Genomic DNA, 16,430 nt, shown 5'->3' with positions numbered 1-16,430 from the left:
GGTTCCAAACCTGGAACCTTCCCCTGTGGCTGCAGAAGGTGCAAAACCTGCCCTCACACCTCCCCTCTTTGCTCCGTCCAAGGCCCCAGAGAATCATTCCATGTCCGGCAGAGATTCACCTGCATTTCCTCTAACCTGATTTATTGCATCCAGCAATGAACATTTGAGCAAACAGAGCAGGGTAATGAGCAGCCTTCTTCATGGTTCTGCTGCAGTCATGTGGCTAGCACCACTTGGGAGTAACAGAAAAAGGAAGAGAGAGGACTTGTAGTTACACAAGGAGATTAACGTGTGTATTTTATACCATGTTACATTGTTATCTTAGATTACCTTCTACACTGTCCAGTGTATCACCAATTTTGGTATCATCTGCAAACTTAATAATCATGATCCAAATCGTTTATATAAATGACAAACAAAAGTGGACTCAGTACTGATGCCTGTGAAGCACTGCTAGTCTCAGGTCTCCAGCCTGACAGGCATCCCTCCGCCATCACTTTCTGTCTCCTACCTTCAAGCCAATTTTGTATCCAGTTGGCAAGCTCACCCTGAATCCCATGTGATCTAACTTTCCTAATTAGTCTACTGTGTGGAATCTTGTCAAAAGCTTTGCTAAAGTCCATGTGAACAACATCTACCGCTCTGCCGCATCAATCCTTTTGGTTACTTCCTCAAAAAACTCAATCAAGTTTGTGAGATATGAATACCCATGCATAAAAGCATGCTGACTATCCCTAATCAGTCCTTGCTTCTCCAAATGCGTGTAAATCAGTCTTTCAGAATCACTTACCCACCACCGCTGTCAGGCTCACAGGTCTGTAGTTCCCAGCTTCTCCTTACAGCCTTTCTTAAATAAAGGCACAACATTAGCCACACTCCAGACTTCCAGCACCTCACCTGTGGTTATAGATGATACATATTTCTGCTAGGGGCTCAGTAATTTATTCTCTAACTTCCCACTATGTCCTGGGATCAGATAACAGAGATTTAGCCACCTTTGTTTCCTAAGACTTCCAGCACTTCCTCTTCTGTAATATGAACTGTTTTCAAAACAGCAATATTTATTTCCCCGAGTTCTCTAGCCTCCATTTCTTTCTCCACAGTAAATGATGACGTGAAATATTCATTTGGATTTCTCCCATCTCATGAGGTTCAACACATAGATAACCTCTGATCTTGAAGGGGACATATTCTCTCTCTAGTTGCTTTTTTGTTCTTAATGTATTTGCAGAATCTCTTGGATTATCTACAGTTTTATCTGCTGAGGCTATCTCATATCCCCTCTTTGCCCTCCTGATTTCTCTCGTAAGAATGCCCCTACTCTCTTTGTACTCTTCAAGAGGTTCATTTGATCACAGTTGTCTATATCTGATATATGATTCTGTTTTATTCTTGACTAGAGCCTCAATGTCTTTGTTCACCTACTGTCCCCTATTCTTACCAGCAATATCCTTCACTCTAACAGGAACATAATGCCTCTGAAATCTCACCAGACTTTTGAAAGACTCCAACTTGCCATTTGTCCCTTTACCTGTGAACAGTCTACTACAATCAACTTTTGAAAGTTCTTGTCTCGCACCATACATCTGTTTACGAGCCAATATCATTTCTCAATGTTGCACTGACTTTACCCTTCACTGCTACCCACCTTCCTATCCTCCTTGCCTGTCTTTCCCAAATATTGATTGTATTTGGATATTTGTTCCTATCTGTAGTTATTCTACAGCCGTGTCTGTAATTGTAAGAAAAGCATGTCTGCTTACAAAGATCTGTACATTCACATAGAGTACTTTTACATTTATCTTTAACAATTTCACACTTTTTTTGGCACTCAAGCCTTAATTGCTGCAAGTCCTTGTTTCTTTTCCCTTCTACTTATGCTCTCTACTTTTCTATCTTTCACATCTAGCTTTCTTTTCCTTTTTGTTTCTCCCTGCTCAGGTTCCCACCCCCTTGCTCTTCACGCTAAAATCATAATACCAGGGAATGCTCAACCAAGGATATTGGTCCCGGTCCTTCTGGAATACAACCCATCCAGTTTGTTTAGGTTCCATTTTCCCCAGAAACAGTCCCAATGCCTCAAGAACCTAAATTCCTTGCTCCAAAAGTATCTTTACAGCCATGCATTTATCCAGTATATTCTTCTAGTCGTGATCTCACTAGTACGTAACACTGAGAGTAATGATGAAATTACTATCTTTAAGGCCCTGCTTTTTAATTAATTTCCCAGCTCCCTATATTCTGCCTGCAGAGCCTCCTTTCTTTTTACATATGCTATTGGTTCTGATATTAACCACAATGTCTGACTATTCTCCCTTTAAAGTGTTGTATAGCTGCTCAGTGACACCCTTGACCACAACATCAGGAGGCAATATGCCATCCTGGTGTCATATTTGCACCGACAGAAATGTCTATCTGTTCTTCTTATAGTTGTGTACCCCATCACTAGTGGTGTTCTATGCTCTCCCCCAATTGTCCAAGCTTTGCTCTCATGCCTTACCTTTGAGCTGTTCCCTTTTTCATTTACTTTCTGTAGTAAAAGAATGTTAAATATAAACAAGGGTAGACTGTTGGAGAAAATGGAGAGGCATGGAATTGAGGGTGATTTAGCAGTTTGGATTAGAAATTGGCTTTCTGTAAGAAGGCAATGAGTGGTGGTTAATGGAAAATATTCAGCCTGGTGTCCGGTTACTAGTGGAGTGCCACAAGGATCTGTTGTGGGCCCACTGCTGTTTGTCACTTATATAAATTACTTAGACCCTGGCATAGATGGATGGGTTACTGAGTTTGCAGATGACACTAAAGTCGGTGGAGTAGTGGATAGTGTGAAAGAATGTTGCAGGGGGACTTGGATAAACTGCAGAATTGGGCTGAGAGGTGGTAAATGGAGTTCAATGCAGATAAATGTGAGGTGATTCACTTTGGGAAGAATAACAGGAAGGCAGAATACTGGGTCAATGGAAAGATTCTTGGTAGTGTGGATGTGCAGAGGGATCTTGGAGTCCATATTCATAGATCACTAAAAGTTGCCACCCAGGATGATAGCGCTGTTAAGAAGGCATATAGTGTGTTAGGTTTTATTAGTAGAGGAATTGAGTTCCAGATCTGTAATGTCATGTTGCAACCATACAAACTGCTTGTGTGGCCGCACTTGGAATATTGTGTACAGTTCTGTTCGTCCCATTACAGAAAGGATGTTGAAGCATTGGAAAAGGTGCAGAGGAGATTTACCAGGATGGTCTTATGAGGAAAGGCTGAGAGACTTGGGTCTGTTCTCATTGGAAAGAAGAAGACTAAGAGAGGATTTGAGAGAGTCGTACAAGATGATCAGAGGATTAGGTAAGGTAGACAGTGAAAGTCGTTTTCCTAGGATGATGACGTCGGCCTGTATGAGAGGGCATAGTTACAAATTGAGAGGTAATAAATTTAAGACAGATGTCAGAGGCAGGTTCTTTACTCCTGAGTGGTAAGGATGAGGAATGCCCTTCCTGCCAATATAGGTAACTCAGCTACATTAGGGAGATTTAAACAAGGGCATGGATGATGATCGGATAGTGTAGGGGGATGGGCTTAGATTAGTTCACAGGTCGGTGCAATATCAAGGACCAAAGGGCCTGTTCTGCACTGTATTGTTCTGTGTTCTTGGGTCATTATCTTATGACTTCTACTTTAAATATGACTTAATCTAAAGACCAGTTTTCATTTTGATGTCTGTACAGTAAAAGAATTCTCACCATGTGTGGCTGGCTGTTTGTCCCACAATCCTCTGTCTCCTGAACTTCAACCAACAAACATGTGGTTTTCTTGCAATGTCACTCGTCAATTTTTCAAACTCAGCCTGCTCCAGAGTAGAATTGTCTCCTGTAGGTCCAGTTCCCTCCAATCTACATTCTGCAATCTACAATCAATCCAGTTCTAGCTCAGTGCTTTTGCTTGTGTTTACTATTCATACTTCAGGAAGTAATGCCGTACAACTGATTACCAGCCTCTGTCAGCCACAGCCAAATCTTTCTTTATAGGTAGGGATCATTAGCTCTGCAATGCAATCAGTTTTTCCCTGTGTTACCATCATGTTGGGGACAGTTACATTGAACTGGAAAGCAATTACCCAAAGATTAATTGCACAAGACTTTTCACTTTTATATAAGAATTAACTTCATTTCAAGAGAAATTAAGTGTAGAAAGTTCCACTACAGCTCGTTTTGCTACAAACTCCATCTTACTTATATTTCTCAGCAAGAATTCCCTTTATCATGACAAAATTCTTGAAAGTTTATTGAGTATTTGTGAGATGACGGATGTGGCCTAACCCTCTGGAATTCACTTTAGTTTCCCCTCAGTGTTCCAACTATTCTCCAAGGTGTGAAATTTCATAGGGGTCCTTCCATTAGTTCTTGACTAAGCAGTCTTCAACATTATCTTCCAAATGTCAAAACTGTGAATTTCTCTGTTCGTACTTAGCTTAGCACATGCAGTGAAGCCCATCTGCTTCCTTTCATAGGAGTAACTGCCTTTCACTGTGAAGAGCAAGGCAGATTGGTTCCTCTATTCTAAAGCTAGACAAATTTTTCAGCTTCTTTTTCCCTGTGAGAAAGACTTAGATAAAATAAACAAAGGAACTTCCTAACTTACACAGCCTAACTGCATGACAACATTCTTGCCATGGTTAACTGCAAACTAATCATTTGTGCCTTTAGCATACCTCTTTAATTCTATAAGCACTATTAATCATTTGTATCTCTAATATACTTCTATAGCTCTCTTTCCCAGAAATTTTGTATCTATCAGCAAACTCCCATTTTAGCTAACTACTTTTTCACTTTACTTTTGAAAGAACTGATAAATATTTTGAATCATTTATTTACAAAGCTGGACTTGCTACCTCTCATAAAAGCTCAGTCATAGGTTATCTATTTTTCAACTTCTCACCCTTCTTGTTCTGAGATCATTAAATAAAGACTTGGAACTGCAATTACTGCAGCTACTTAAACTGCAGCAACTTCAGGGTTGCCTATTATTTGCTTAATCAGATGATTCTATTGAACATGCATTAAGCATTTGAACCTCCAACCTAGAAGTTGTATTCTTAATGGAATTGGACATTGGCATCACCTTGACATTGTGGGCAAATAGTCTTTCTCCTGAAATTAACATTTATGTGCCTGTGGCTGGATCAAAGCTATGGTAAGGTCAGGATTCTGGTATTAATATTTGGAAGGAGGTAGATGGGTCAATAATAAGCCAGTTTTGGTTAATGCTATTTTTTCAGATAGAGTGGGGCAGGCTTAAAATTGTCAGGTGGAGGTTAGTGCCAATTTTACTGAAACAGTTTAGTTAGGTTAGCAGTAACGTAACAGATAATTGTTATAAATTTTTTCTTGGGTACTGATGATGTTTCAATTAATGATTGTCAGCAGGGTACCATGATTGATTCACAGCTTTAACCAATTATCTTTTCTAATAAAACTATTCGTGTCTATTATAATTTTAAACTTTCTGTTTCACTGTAGGACCAGTTTTCATCTTCTGAAGAAAAATGAAAAGCTTTTACGGGAGCTTAAAAACCTAGACTCAAGGCAATGGTAAGTTTTTCTGCAGTAATTGGTGTGTTTCAGGCTGAAATGTTTCAGGCTCAAATCCGTCAGATAAATTTTGTACGTTCATTAAAACAAGAAACACTTCACATCTTTCTTCATTGTATCTTTGCATTCTGTATGACAACTTTTTGATGCAACTCATTGCCATATACCAAAAAAGGGGTAAATGTACTGTAAATGAACTGAAAAATCATAATTGAAAGGAATACCCCAAATTCAAAAACTAGAAGAAAAGTCTGCTCATCACCCAATTGAGTTATGTTTTCTAACACAGGCCTGCAATTGTTTCTGATGCTGTTAACCTGTATAGTTCAGCTATTAAAGTGAACTGAACCATATTTTCAAAAAATATACTCTTAAAACTAGTGTCATTGGGCAGAACATGCCAGATTTCTCATTTCCAAAGCAACTATTCTTATGTCAAAATCCCCAGGAGGATAACAGAAATCTTTACGGATGTCCTTAAAACATCCCTGAAGAGGTCAGAATTCCCTGCTGACTCGTGGGAGTCTCTACTTTGTGACTGATCAAAATAGAGAACACTCTATTCATGAAGGCAGCTAGCACATTGAGAGACTTCATCCAGAGTGAAGAGATGAAGTCAAAGTACTTGAGAGAGCAAGCAAATCTCAAAACAGCTTACCTATCTGACCAACCAAGCACCTTGTGGCAGAGTCTCCAGGCCATGCATTGAACTAACCAGCTATTTCAGAACTCATTAAGGCAGAGTGGAAACAAGTTACCTTCAACCCTGAAGAACTGCCTAAGAAAAGCGATTGGCCTGACCACTCCAGGGCCTAGGCCATTCTACATCTGGGCATGTAGCTACTTCTAGATTCTTTTTCTCAATGAAGGTCTTTCATACAACTGGTGTTTGCTGATGCTTGTGAAGCTCCGGCTTTTTAAGTTCATAAAACAAGGGAAAGCATGCATCATGGGGAACATCTTACTATATTAAATATACCAGAAATGTTGTGGTTTTCATTCAGTACTAAAGCATTGTACAAAACTGTCACTGAACATTAAATAACAAAATCAATATTTGAAGTTTTTTCTTGAATTCATTATTACAAAACTATAGTGAATAGTATAGTCTCCGTCTTTCTTGTGTTGATTGCATATGTATAACCAATGTTTTTGAATTTCAACTGTAAGTTAGCTAAATGAATAACCTTTTTGTGTGCTCCTGTGAGATAACATTGTTGAATTAAGTGACAAGTGTTTTTGCTGCTTCAGACTGGCTTCATTTTTAAGGTATTTTCACAAGTTACCTTACAATTTGGAGAAAATTCATTTGAATGTGACACATTCACTATTACTTAATTTTAAGATAATGCTCATGTTCTAAAAATTATTTAATTTTGACACACACACAACTGTCATTTCACCCTTCAGTTCGCTTTGATAAGTAGAAATGTCAACGCTTGTGTTCCCTCCACACAGAATTTCAATTTTTTTTAATCATTGGATGTGACCATCACTAGTATAGCCAGTATTCCTTAATTTTATTTTAGAAGGTCATGATAATCTGCCTCCTCGAACCATTGTAAGCAATGAAGGGCTTATGCCCAAAATGTCAATTCTCCTGCATCTTGAATGCTGCCTGAGCTGCAGTACTTTTCCAGCAACACACTCTCGACTCTGATCTCCAGCATCTGCAGTCCTCACATTCTCCTAATGAAGTGCAATTTCAGTGCAATTAGGAAGAAGAAGTGACAATGAGGAATCAATATTCTATTTCTGAGTCAGAATGCTGTGTGACCTGGAGAAGACCATGTTCAATGTTTGAGCTGCCCTTGGCCTTCTCGGTGGTAGAGGTCGTGGGTTTGGAAATTCTGTGCATTACTCCCTTAAGGCTCATATAAACAGACCCTTCAGTCCATGTCGACCAGATATTCTACACTGATCTAGTCTCACTTGCCTGGATTTGGCCCATATCCCTCTAAACCCTTCCTATTCATGTACTTATCCAGATACATTTTAAATGTTGTAACTGTACCTGCCTCCACCATCTCCTCTAGCAGTTCATTCCATATATTCACCACCCTCTGTGTGGAAAAAGTTGCCCTTAGGTCCCTTTTATGTCTTTCCCCTCTGACCCTAAATCTATGCCCTCTAGTTTTGAATTTCCCTAATTTGGTGAAAAGACCTTGACCATTCACTATTCATGTCCCTCTTGATTTTCTCAACCTCTATAAGCTCACCCTCCAATGCTCCAGGGAAAATAGCCCCAGTCTATTCAGCCTCTCCTTATAGCTCAAACCCTCCAATCCTGGCAGCATCCTTATAAATCTTTTCTGAACTCTTTTAAGTTTCACAACATCTTTCCTATAGAGAATTGAAATGCAATAACAAACAAAGCCAGAGATGCAAGGGAATGTGTTGTAGCTCCAGGTTTTGAAGGGCAAAATCTCCCTGTGATTTTCCTTTGGTTTGGTGATAATTGTTTAACTCAACTTCCACATAAATCAAATCTGTATATTTTACAGAAAGTAGATGATTGAACATTGCATTAATTGAAATTAATGTAAGATATGGATTTTTTTGCCTCGTTAAACTAACTACTGTTTTGTTTCATGCAGTCGAGAAACGCACAAGATAGCAGTGTTTTATGTTGCTGAAGGGCAGGAAGATAAGCACTCCATTCTGACGAACACTGGAGGAAGCCAATCCTATGAGGATTTTGTAGCCGGGCTTGGTTGGGAGGTAAAGTTTCTTGTGCTTGCTCAACTTATTTACTTTTCACATCACTTACCCTTGTATTGCGGCATTGCTTTAACTCTGTAATATTGTTCCCATCTTGTTAGAGACAGTAACTTTTTTAAAGAACAAAAGAAGAAATCCAAATCCCAATTATTGATTAAAAGAATGAAGCTACAAGATTCAACAGTTCAAAAATAATTTTTGTGCTATGAAAAATGTAACAAAGTAAATGTTGAATACTATCTTGATTAATTTCCTACAATCTAGCATCCAGAATCAACATCAGTTAAACATAAATGAGCAGGCAATTATAAATAATTATGAGCTTTCAATTACATGTTAAGTAGCAAATACAACTAAGATAGACTTTACAAATTGGCTGGACAATCAACACAGCATCAAGTTCCTCAAACTCAATCACATGTCCTTCAAAGATCTTTCTCCTTTTCAAGGGATGGCAGACCTTTGTCTCCTATTTCCAGCGAATAGTATTGTATAATCACCTAAGTTCTACCTGCACAGAGCTGAACAAAAAGAGCACACGCGTAGAATCCCCTCAGCACTGCTTGCAATTGCAAATTTCCATGTATCTTAGAAAATAAATCAGGTTGTATTTTAGAAAACATCAAATAATGCTTTCAAGATTTTTTCACTTGGAGAAATCATGCCACTTCTGAAATTCTCAGTATATTCTCTGACACTGTGAACTAGCCTCTAGTTTATTACTTATTCTGTAAACAGCAGCAGTTGTATTGATGTTAACGTCCTAGAAAGTATAGTTCCCTTTACTGATATGTGCAAGATGATTTATAATAAGATCCTTACAAAATAATTATCAAGTTATATTGGTCTCTTATTTTGTGCACTAAAGCAACATAGCAATCATTTTCAACACAATAGATTGTTGACACAATTGGGATTCATTTTCTATGTGCATACATGAAGCAGAGCCATTTAAGATACAGGTTGTTCTACTATAACATGACAGTTGTGTTCCTCTGCAACCTTGCACAATAGAAAATTGTGTTATGGGAAACCGCTACAGGAATTGCGCTGTAGAAGATCGTGCCATGAAAAACTGCTGTACTTGTTCAGAAAGTTTGCATTATGCAAGCAAAGTCCACAATTCATCAGTTACATTATAGCCAATTCGCACTGACGAATTACCTGTACTAGAGGGATTCCTACAGTCTATCGAACTATCCCAGCAAAAAATCTTACATTCAAGAAAGAAGTAAGGAAGTAAAGGACACAAAAGTTGAAATGTACCCAAGATATCGACTAGTATTTTTTGCCACTTCTTAAATGTTAGGATTTCTCTTTAATCATCGTGTGGATTTTAGAATTGGGCCTTCAATCAAATGGTCCTTTCACAGATTAACATTTCTTTGTTAACATATGAGAGGTTATTTTGTGAATACCTTCCTTTTGAAGGCAAGATGTAATATTGCGGATTGTGTATTTTTTAAATGAGTATTTTGTTATTTTTCTTTTGTTATGTCCATGTATCATGAAATGTGTTTTGTTTACAGTAGTTCATCAATATTGTTGATGAATTACTGGAGCTACTACCATAAACTTCAGTCTAAATCCAGGACATCTATCTGGTGTTTTTCTCGCACTTCCTGCTGTGATCAAAAGAGAGTGGCGACTGTTATAAGAGGGAAGAATTCATTCATTGTGGGACATACAGTTCTCTGAATTGTTGTGCTTAATTATTTTATGAGAGTGAATGTTTAACACTTGTTAAGCTTATTATCTGGCTCACCTTTTTGAGTTACGAGCACTACAACCCGTGAATCAAAAGAACAAAGGTTTGTGATCTTATTTACAAACAAATGGCTATAGGTCCCTTGAGCATGCTCTCTTATAGAATAAAGATCATGGATGACCAGATTATGCCACAATCCTGCCTATTTATGATGACCTTTTTACCCCCTTGCTTATCAAGATTCTATCGACCTTACTCTAGAGTTTGAATACTCTATTTACATCCCTTTTCAAGGGATGTAAATAGTTCCAAAGACCACAGTCATCTGGCAGAAAACAAATTGTCCTCATCTCTAAAACAAAACAAAGATTTGCAGATGCTAGAAGTCTAAAACAGAAATGCCTAGAGAAACTCAACAGGTCTGGCAACATGGTAGAGAGAAAGCAGAGATAATGTTTTGGGTCCAGTGAGACAACTTCAGAATCCTTTCTCCTGCAATTTCTGTTTTTGTTTCTCCTTACTCTATCTTAAGTAGACATTCCATAATTTTTAAATAATGACTCTAGTTCTAGATACCCCCACAAGAGGAAATATCCTTCCATCATCCAAGATCTTTATGTTTCAGTCAAATAGCCTCTTACTTTTCTAAACTCCAGCAGAAACCATTCCAGCCTGTCTAACATTTCCTCCTATGAGAAATCACCCATTCTAGGTTTTTTGCCAAGTAAACCTTCTCCAAATTGTTTCCAATGCATTTACATCCTTCCTTAAGTATGGAAGTCAATACTGTACACACTGTTCCAGATGTGGTCTCAATAATGACCATATAACCGAATTATAACCTCCCTGCTTTTATATTTAATTCCACTCACAATAATTTATAATTTGTATTTTTTTTTCATATTCACTTGTTGGGTGTGCTCATTGCTGGCTAGCCAGCATTTACTACCTGTCCCTAGTTGCCCTTGAGAAGGTGGTAATGAACTGCCCTATATAACTGAGTGGCTCGCTAGGCCATTTCAGAGGGCAGTTGAGAGTCAACTACATTGCTGTGGGCTGGAATCACGTGTAGGGCAGACGATGGCATATTCCTTTCCCTGAAGGACATTAATGAGTCAGATGGGTTTTCTGACAATTAACAATGGTTTCATAGTCATCAGTAAAGTCTTAATTCTAGATACTAACCTTTTGTAAATCATGTTTTAGGACACGTAAGATCCCTCAGAGCCCTGTAATCACTCACCACTTAGATAATAGGCTTTTTTTATTCTTTTGACTAAAGTAGGCAGTTTAACATTTTCCTGCATTTGTCAGATCCTTGTCCACTCACTTAACCTATGATTTAAGTTCACAATTCCAACAATTTGCTCAGTGCCACTACCCTGGTGATGTAATGTTCTTAAGTTTCTCTTTCCCTTTCATTTCCTGATATACATCTATTTCCAGGATGTTAATTGTAGCATCTATAGCGAATACTGATACAAAATATGTGTTCAGTTCATGTACCATCTCTTCATTTTCCATTGTTAATCCCCAGACTCACTTTCTATTGAGCCAGTGCTGTCTCAGTGTATCTGTAGAAATTCTTACGAACAGTTTTTATATTTCTGGCATTCTCTTGTACTATAATGTTTCCTTCTTAGTGATGTTTTTGTCATTCTTTGCTTTTGTTTTATATTTTGTCCAATCTTGTCCAAATCTAAAAGCTCAGAATTTGCAAGCCGAAATTGGGGCTGCTACATTATTGGAAGTGTTCACCTGCAAATGAGATGTTAAACAACAGCTATATCTGTCTTCTAGGGTGGACATGAAGTGTTGTCCATGTCAATACTCATGTCAATCAACACTGCCAAAAATATTTAAATTACTATAAATTTCAAATCCTATTTGTGGTAGCCTGGTGAGAAAATATTAGCTGCCAGGTGTGCCTACATAACAGTAGTTTAAAATTAATTGATTATCTATAAAGCACTTTATAGGATGTTCTGAGATCAACCTTCTTCCTCATCTTATTTTCTTCCTCTATTTTTGCTCCATCTATCTGCTACGAACATCAAAACGTGCTTTGAGCACACAAAGAAATCATTTGGCCTATGTGGCTGTGTCTGTCAAAAAAACTAATCTAATATCATACATCCCCCCTCCCCCTCATTCTAGCTTTTGGTTTGTAATCTTGAGGTAGTTGGACTTAAAGGCATACCCTTTAAGTCCACTCAAGGTTTCTGCATTCACCACTTTTTCAGGAAGTAAGACTATCCTCTGAGTGAAAATCAAGTCCCATTTGCCAGCATTTGGCCCATATCTCTCTCTCAACCCTTCCTAAACCATCCAGATGCCTTTTAAATGTTGTAATTGTACCAGTCTCCACCCTTTCCCCTGGCAGCTCACTCCATACATGCATCATTCTCTGCATGAAAAAGCTGCCCATTCGGTCCCTTTTGAATCTTTCCCCTCTCACCTTAAACCTCTACCCACCAGTTTTGGATTCCCCCACCCCAGGGAAAAGACTTGGCTATTTAGGTAAAAACAAGGACTGCAGATGCTGGAAACCAGAGTCTAGATTAGAGTGGTGCTGGAAAAGCACAGCAGGTCAGGCAGCATCCAAGGAGCAAAAGTGGAGAGATAAATGAGAGGGGGGTGGGGGTGGGGAGAAAGTATCATATCTATGCATCTCCACTCTGCAGGCACCCTGCCTCTATTCCTGATGAAGGGCTTTTGCCCGAAGCGTCGATTCTTCTGCTCCTCAGATGCTGCCTGATCTGCTGTGCTTTTCCAGCACCACTCTAATCTAGACCTTGGCTATTTACCATACCCCCAAATGATTTTTTTAAGCTTCTATAAGGTCACCAGTCCACCTCCATCGCTCCAGGGAAAACAGCACCAGCCTATTCAGCCTCTCCTTATAGCTCAAACCCTCCAACCCTGGCAACATCCCCTTGTAAATCTTTTCTGTTCAATTCATCTGTCTTAGTCCCCAGCCTTGCCTTCCATTGAACTAATGCTCACCTGATGTTCACCTGAACAGCTACAACTTTGGCATCTTGCTGAGCAATATAGAAAATTGCCCAGATATGTCCTTTACACACACAGCAGGATAAATCCAACCTGGCTGATTGCCATCCAATTAATTCACTCTCACTCATCTTTAAAGAGATAGAAGGTGGAGTCAACCTTCTTGTTAAGCAGCACCTGTTCAACAATATCCAGTTTGGGCACCCTAGCCAAGCTCTTCCGATATAGTTACAACACTAGCATATTACCCACCAGTGTGGAAAATTACCCAGCTATGTCCTGTATGCAAAAATCAGGACAAATCCAACAAGACCAATTACTGCCCCATCAGTCTATTCTTAATCATCAGTAAAACGTGATTGAATGTGCCATCAACAGTGCTCTCAAGCAGCACCTGCTCAACAATAACCGGCTCAACGAGGCCCAGTTTAGACTCCTCCAAGGCCACTCAGCCTTATTTTAACCTTGGTTCAAGCATGGTAAAAACAGCTGAATTCCAGGGTTTAGGTGTAAGTGGCAAGCCTTTACAACAAGACCACATTCAACTGAGTGTAGCAACAAGGAGACCTCACAAAACCAGAATTAATGCATATCAGGGAACAAACTCTCCACTGGTTGGAGTCATACCTTGCACATGGGAGGATAGTTGGGATTGTTGAGGTCAGGCATCTCCGCCTCAGGACATTTCTGCAGAAGTTCCTCAGGGTGGTTTCCTAAGCTCAGCCATCTTCAGCTGCTTCATCGATGACCTTCCCTTCTTCATAAGGTCAGAAGTGGGATGTTCACTGATGATTGTAAAATGTTCAGCATTTGTGACTCCACATCCAAATCCAACAAGACTTGAACAATATCCAGGCTTGAGTTTTTTTTAATGTTAATCATGGAAGTTGGGCGCCACTGACTATGACAGGATTTATTGCCTATCCCTCTTTGCCCAGAGTGCAGTTAAGAGTCAACCACGTGGCTATTGGTCTGGAGTCACATGTAGACCAGAGCAGGTAAGGACAGCATTTTCCTTCCCTAAAGGACATTGGTGAACCAGCTATTACTTTTCAGCAATGGTTTAATGATCATTAGGCTCTTAATTCAGATTTTTATTGAATTCAAACTTCTCTGTGTGGTGAAATTTGAACCTGGGTCCTCAGAATATTAAATTCATGGTCTGGGCCATTGCCTTCCCTTAAAAACAAACTCCCCTGAAAAATAGCAAGTCACCATTCGCGCTACAGAAATGCAAAACAATGACCATCTCCAAGAAGCGACAAACTAGTCACTGCCCATAGACATTCATTGGTGTTACCATCACTGAATCTCCCTGTTTCAACATCCTGGGTATTACCATTGACCAGACACGAAACTTGACTCACTGTATCAATACAGTGGCTGCAAAAGTGGGTTGGAGGCTAGGGATCCTGCAGCAGGTAAGTCAGCTCTTGACTCCCCAAAGCCTGTCTACCATTTACAAGGTATAAGTCAGCAGTGTTATGGAATATTCCCTACTTGCCTGGATGGGTGCAGCTTCAAGAACGCTTATGCTTGACATTATCCAAGATAAAGCAGCCCACTTAATTAGTTCCACATCCACATCCATCACCAAAGCTCAATAGAGAGGTATGTATTATCTACAAAATGCATTGCAGAAATTTGCCAACAATCCTTAGACGGGGTTGTTAAAATCCACAACTGATTCCATCTAGAAGGTCAAGGGAACAGTTGATGGGAACACCCTACTGGCAAGTTCCCTCCAAGCACTCACCATTCCTGACCTGGGAAAATATCGCTGTTACTTCACTGTGACTGGGTCAAAATCCAAGAATTCCCTCCCTAATGGTATCATGTGTCTGCCTATAGAACATGGACTGCAGTGGTCTAAGAAGGCAGCTCACCACCAATACCTCAAGTGTAACTAAGGACAGGCAGTAAATGCTAGCTCAGCCAAGGATGCCCAAGTCCCACAACTGAATTTTAAAACTTGACCATTTTGTGAATGGAAGTAGGTTCTTCCTATTTCTTCTCACTAGGCTATTTCTAAGTAATGAAACCAGATTGACCATCTGATGTCAACTTCGGTATGATAATAATGGCAAATTCCAGCTTGTCAGCATTGAGAATTTCACTTTGCCAATATCTTGGGGTTTACGCCAAAATTGGGAAGACTGTGTCACAGACCCAATAGCCTGATATAGTCATTTTCATAGAATAATATCTTACAGGCAATGTGCCATACAATGCCATCACCACTCCTGGGTATTTCCTGTCCTGTCCTGTCTCAATCAGACAGATGTGGTATCGCAATGGTAAACTGTAATGTTGCTGTCTGAACAGTGGACTTCAGAGCCATGAGGACCCGTGGCATGGACAAGGAAACTAGCTATTATCACTGACCCTCCCAAATCCACCTGATGAATCAGGGCTCCTCCATGTTGAAACCAATTGCAAGAAACAATGAGGATGACAAAAGCACAGAATGTGCATTGGGTGGGGTAGTTCATTCCTCCACAATTCATCAAGCTGGCTGACTATAATGTGTATAGTTCCTGAATTGGGCCTGTTAAAGGTGGCATGGGAACCAGCCAGAGGGAATAATCTATTTAACCTCATCAACACCAATCTCATTCTCACAGCACTGACCATTCATGACAGGAGTGATAACCATAGTCATTGTAGAAATGAAGTCTCATCTTCAAATGAAAATACCTTCTGTTGAAGAGTATGGCACCAGGACAGAGTCCAAACAGATCAATCTATTCAAGACTGAGCATCCATGAAGCAGGACCATAGCAACAGTAGCTATATTCAACTATAATCTGTAACTTCATAGCCCAGTAGATCCCCACTTTGCCATAACCATCAAACCTGTATTTTCTCATCTTTTTGCTTTCACAGTTTCTTTTTTTTTAATTTCACATCTGCATTTTCCTTTCTGCAATACTATCCTCTTTGTATCTTGTATAAGTTTCCCACTGTTTTATGCACAATGTCTAGATTTGTGAATTGCAGCATTTTTTCCTTCTGGAGACGTATTTGTTCTGAAGTCTCTTTTATCTCTTCTTTTAATGTCGCTCATTGCTCTTGTATTGATCTACCTTGGAGTAGTTGCTTCCAGACTACTTTGTGAAAACAAAACTCACACCTCACCCTACTAAAATTGGCCACCCCTGTTTTTTTTTCTCTTGACCCATCGTTGTCATTTCCCATATCGTGCTAAATCTAATGGGCTTATGATCGCTGCCACTAAAATAGTTTCTTGCTCATGCACCTCCCACCTGCTTTATTTTTAAACTAAGTCACCAAATCTCTCTTGCTTGGCTTACTGTGCAGTAACAAAAGAGGTTCTCCTGAATGCGTACTCATAATTCTGTGTCATCTACAACTTTCATACTGATTTTATCCCAGCTAATGCTAGG

At 39.4% G+C, this 16,430-nt stretch overlaps 1 protein-coding gene across 14 annotated transcripts in view; it reads left to right on the top strand.

Annotated features, from left to right (window-relative positions):
* ralgapa1 (Ral GTPase activating protein catalytic subunit alpha 1) overlaps window positions 1-16,430 on the top strand; it is a 312,978-nt gene that overhangs the window by 209,251 nt on the left and 87,297 nt on the right. For all 14 annotated transcript variants that reach the window (XM_072568885.1, XM_072568887.1, XM_072568892.1 and 11 more), the window contains 2 exons: window positions 5,511-5,582; window positions 8,180-8,303. In XM_072568885.1, coding sequence (XP_072424986.1) covers window positions 5,511-5,582; window positions 8,180-8,303 — 196 coding nt within the window. The remainder of the gene's footprint in view (window positions 1-5,510; window positions 5,583-8,179; window positions 8,304-16,430) is intronic.

This window comes from Chiloscyllium punctatum, chromosome 4 (genome assembly GCF_047496795.1).
Source record: "Chiloscyllium punctatum isolate Juve2018m chromosome 4, sChiPun1.3, whole genome shotgun sequence".
NCBI lineage: Eukaryota > Metazoa > Chordata > Chondrichthyes > Orectolobiformes > Hemiscylliidae > Chiloscyllium > Chiloscyllium punctatum.
Note: the sequence above shows the minus strand (reverse complement) of the source record. Positions and strands in the feature narration are given on the sequence as shown.